At 41.3% G+C, this 5,109-nt stretch overlaps 1 protein-coding gene across 1 annotated transcript; it reads left to right on the top strand.

Moving 5' to 3' along the window:
* The first annotated feature begins 1,901 nt into the window (after positions 1–1,901).
* LOC135153836 (zinc finger SWIM domain-containing protein 8 homolog) lies at positions 1,902–3,215 on the top strand. The gene has a single exon (XM_064098009.1). The coding sequence runs from the start codon at positions 1,902–1,904 to the stop codon at positions 3,213–3,215; it is 1,314 nt and encodes a 437-aa protein (XP_063954079.1).
* Positions 3,216–5,109: the final 1,894 nt, after the last annotated feature.

Consider the following 5,109-nt stretch of genomic DNA (forward strand, 5'->3'; position numbering starts at 1 on the left):
TTAGGTGATTGCACCATGTTGAAAGAGATACAGTAAGAATAGAGTTTCTCAGGTCACAAGGTAACTTGGGCGAAGATCTGCTATACTGCATCATCATCGGGTGAGAGCTGTACGTATACGTAGGTTTAATGGTAACTTGTAAATTATCCTTGCAGAGGAAGGCCACTCCGCCACCGCGCCCGGAGGCTCTAGGACAATGTTCGAATCTATAAGAACTTGGGCGAAGATCTGCTATTACTGCATCATCATCGGGTGAGAGCCATGTCTCACATATACAGACAAAATCTAGGTTATGATCTAACACAAATCTTGGAAAGTTGTAGACTTATTGCGTAGGGAGCGAGAATTGAGATAACCAAACTTTAAATGCTCCTTAAAACTGTCACTTCCACCCCTACTCCCACGATGTGGCCTCCGCCTTCGACACGATCTACTGATTCCGAGAGACACCAAGCGATCCCAAACACCAGTGTTCTCATCACGCCATTTTAAAAAGAAACGTCTATCATTGACATGAACATTCATCGCATGAAGAGTATGATTACTATAATTGTGAGACTGCAAAGAAGAATCACTGGAATCATTACTATTAGGGTGGGTTGATACTTGTAAAGAGGGTCCGGGATTCGGGTTGATGTGTCCCGAGATCAATAGAAGAATATGAAACTTGAAAGGGCATTAGCATATCGCTGAACTGGTCTACCTATATATTTGCACTTGCGTACAAACTTGGGTTGTGCCAGTGACAATGCATTGCAACAATTAACATTCAATTCAGAACAAGAGAGAGTGATACAATAGCAACATGAGTATACAATAGACACAAAGGCTATGAAAGTGGAGACCTTCATTGTGAAGATTCGCACAGGCGTGAAGCCAGATCACTGACAGTGAAAGAGTAAGCTATCTATGTACTGTGTATACAAAACCAGCAACATGGCCACTAAACATAGGGCAATGGGCAAAGCCAAAAATCCTGACGACTAAAAACCAAAGGAACAAAGAGTAAGAATCTCACCAAAACGATCTAGTAGCTTTCTGAAGACATACAAAAACCACATATAGTCATTAAGAATCAGTAAATGATATAGGAACAAGAATAAAATAGATAACAAGCAGAGCTCGGTGGGAGGTCATCCACCAGGCGCGCGCACCCCACAAAAAAAAACTAAATCTATTTGTTATCCGATTTTGATGAAATTTTCACAATTTTGCTCTTTTAATTTTACTCCATTTATGTAAATATAAATATTTTCATCCCGGAGTCCTCCTTTAGGTAATAGTAATTACATCACTTGAGCCAGGGTTGTACCAAAACCAAATTCTCCCGAATATATTCGGACCGATTCTAGCCGAATATGGCATGAATTCGGATGGTTTCGTTGGATATGTTCCCGAATCGATCCTGATTTTTTTCGCATTCGGGGAGGGAAAACAGGATACTCCCGAAACCACCCGAATACGTGTATTCGGATTAGTTCGCAGCTGATTCAGTTCTGTAACCCCGCCTTCGGTCATACATGTCATACGGTCTACCAAAATAAGCAAGTCTTGGCCATATTCTAATAAAGGGGAGATTTATTGTTATTTCTCCAAAATGACTCTTGTGTCTTAAAAAAAGGTTGTTTTTGTTAGCGTTTCATGCATTCTATTCATGCATGAATGAATTGCCAGATGCTATAAGATGTTAAAATTGTAAATGCTCAATGTATTATTTATCCGAATTATATAAAAACAAGTACAAAGTTTAAAAAATAAAATGCAAATTCTTTATGGGATGATTTTAAGCTTACTATGATTGTCTATCTGTGTCAGATGAGCCCAAGGAATATAACCTAAGGAAACATACATCAACATCTAAATTCAACAAATTCAACAAATCTGTGAAAAATCCACCAAAAATGTCAACGAGTTCTGCCAAATCTTCGGCCCCAGCGACCAGATCAAATCGTCAGATATCGGCACCGGGATCGGGTCTCTCAGGGCGCCTCCAACCCGGCGCTGATTCTCCAGGTGTGCCCGTTGATAGCCCCCTGTTAGTTCCGCCGTTTCCGAGCCCGGACCCACATTCACTGCAGGTGGACAGTGATATCAGCGAGATGAAGGCGATGGTTTCTAAACTGTCACAACAAGTCAACACCAAGCTGGATCTTGTCATAGAGGAAATGAATGCCATTAAGCGGGACATTGCTGAAACAAAAAGGTATGTCACAGAAGTGGAAACTGCAGTCAATTTCAATTCGGAAAAAATACTGAACATGGAGAAAGAAATTTTGCCTAAAATGAATGAATCAATTGATGACAAGAATAACGAACTAGAAGAAAAGATATTGTCGCTTGAACTTCATCAAAGGAAACAGAATCTACTAATCTATGGAGTCCCGGATGTCAAAAACGAAAACATTTATTCCACTGTGTGTGATATTTTCTGTCATTTTTGGGGCATTAATCGTGAGAAGGCCAGTATGATCCCGATAATTAACGCCCACCGGTTACCGGCACCTGCACAACGCGGTAACCAGCCCGCCAGCCCCTGCCCCATCATCGTACGATTTTCTCGCATGGCTGACAGAGACCGCTTGCTGCAAGCTTTCGAGCAACCTCGGCGACTTTCGGGAAATCAGCACCCTGCCTTACCTGGCCAGTCAGCCCATCCCGGCCAGTTGGTCCAACCCGCCCGGCCAGGTGAGGCCTCCCAGCCCGGTCAGTCAGCCCATCTCGGACAAGCCGGACAGCCCGAAGGACCCGCCCAGCCCGGAATGCCCACCCGACCCGGACAGCCCGCCGTACCCGCCCAGCCCGGACAGCCTGCCGTACCCGCCCAGCCCGCCGTACCCGCCCATCCCGTACTGCCCGCCGTACCCGCCCAGCCTGGACAGCCCGCCGTACCCGCCCAGCCCAGACAGCCTGGACAGCACGGCCAATTCGGACAGCCCGCCCAGCCCGGACAGCCCGCCCAACAGAGCTACGTCGAGGTGACATCGGAATCTTTGCCCAGCGCCAATCAACGCTTCAATCGGGTGACTATTCGTACTGATTTACCTGCTAAAATGAAAAAAGAAAGAGGCCGATTAGCTTCATTGGCATACAAACTCCGCCATGAAAAGAAACTAGCCACGAGAATAAGACAGATTGGAACCAAGATATTCTTACAAACTAGGCAAGGCACGGCAAACAGCAGTGTTCAGCCAAATTGGATTAACTGGACTGAATAAGTACAAGCAAGTCAATCGTTATTAGAAACTCTCCTGATGTTTATTTTGACTATAATATAGGTCTCATTCATAACTCATCAGAATCATACAACAGTAAAATTTAATAACAAGTATTATATCTGGCATTTTACAGTTTTCTGCAAATTTACATTTGAACTCTTAATTGATCCCGAAAGTTTTGTTTATATTATTGATCTATTCTATATAACGTTGGACTTGTGTATACGCTCACATCTTATCTTTAAAAGCCAAGTGTTTTTTTTTTTCTCGCAAGTTTTATATCCAATTGCGAAGTTTCAACTGTTCCTTCATAATATCGAACGCTTTTGTGCTTTTAATGTTTTACAAAAAAATATTAACAACACCATACTTTACCAAAATGCAATCTATTGCTATTTGTGCATGCCATGATATTCATACACTCACAGTGTCTGTGGTTAACTTCAATTTGACCACAAGTTACTGATCAAAGCTTGGTATCTTCTACATAGGTTACTTTCTCTGGAGTGTGACAAATTATGATATATTTTCTATGAACAGCTAGATACGATAATTACTTGTAAAAACAAAACTTTGAATTGTGCTCATGACTTTTGTCTGTATGGCAACACATTGGTTTGGTAAGCCTTGAACATAAATTTTGGCGTTAATAGACTTCACGACATTATTCTTTCCATCTTATAGAGTGCAGATATATGATTTTCCCCCCTTTTACGTAAAATTCATCTTATTTTTAGTATTAATTCATCGTTTCTATTTTGATTATTTGGTATAGCATGATTCTTTTATCTTATGGGCTATTTTATACTATATTGATCATTATAAAGTCTCGCTCACCAAAGTTATTCAAATTCCTTTTTTAATATTTCAATATCTCTTGGTGTTTTTTTGTCACCTATCTGCTTCATGCTTTGTTAGATAAATACATCAATGAAGGAAATTCCAATGCTTTGAGTCCTGAATAGCCCATATTTTGCACTAAACCTGGCAAGAAATTTTGGCTGCGGGTGACAATTTCTGATCTCCTGCGAGGTTAATGCTATATAATTATAACTACTAGTATCTCTAACATGGCTACACTCTAAAAATTCTAATGTTGAATCAGCATTTGGAAGGTTGGGGAGTAGCGGCCTTTTCCAAGGGTTGCATCCAACCATGTATAAAGCTGAATCGAACATTCTAAATGTTGGGTAGAACCATTTTAAATGGTAAATGCAACATTTGGAAAATGTTGTCGCTCCTCCGTCCTTTCAGAAGTTGAGTTTGCATATCTGTTTTTTAGAGTGTAAATTCCACTTTTCACTGTACTTGCACATTGATATCTTGTACGTAGGTGTACTTGCTTCTGAGTGCGACAAATTATGATATATCTTTATGAACAGCTGGATATGTATAATTACTTGTAAAACAAAAGTCTAATTGTGCTCATGACTTTTAACTATATGGCAACACATTGGTTTGGTAAGCCTTGAACATAAATGTTAGCTTTAATATAAAATAACATTAGCCTCGCAGGGGGTCGGAGGTTGAATTTTGTGTGGGGGGGGGGAGAGGGGAGGGAGGAGTCGTTTGTCTTGTGCATTTGGGATTTGCGACGGGGTTCAGATGTTTCCACTGTGTTGGGGTGGAGGGAGTAATGTCTATAGACATTATTCTTTCCACTCCAATGTGGTGGAGGCGTCTGGGCCTCGTCGTGGGTCTTAAGATGTGCAAGATGAATGATTTTTCTTTCCTTTCTCCCCTTTTACACGGGATTCGGCTTCTGATCTCCTGCGAGGTTGATGCTATATAATTATAACTACTAGCATCTCTAACATGGCTACACTCTAAAAATTCTAATGTTGAATCAGCATTTGGAAGGTTGGGGAGTAGCGGCCTTTTCCAAAGGTTACAT

The sequence above is a fragment of the Lytechinus pictus genome, chromosome 4, assembly GCF_037042905.1.
Source record: "Lytechinus pictus isolate F3 Inbred chromosome 4, Lp3.0, whole genome shotgun sequence".
Lineage (NCBI taxonomy): Eukaryota > Metazoa > Echinodermata > Echinoidea > Temnopleuroida > Toxopneustidae > Lytechinus > Lytechinus pictus.

Excerpts from the sequence above, each read along its gene's own strand:
- LOC135153836 (XM_064098009.1), top strand. The coding sequence starts at position 1,902 with ATGTCAACGAGTTCTGCCAAATCTTCGGCCCCAGCGACCAGATCAAAT.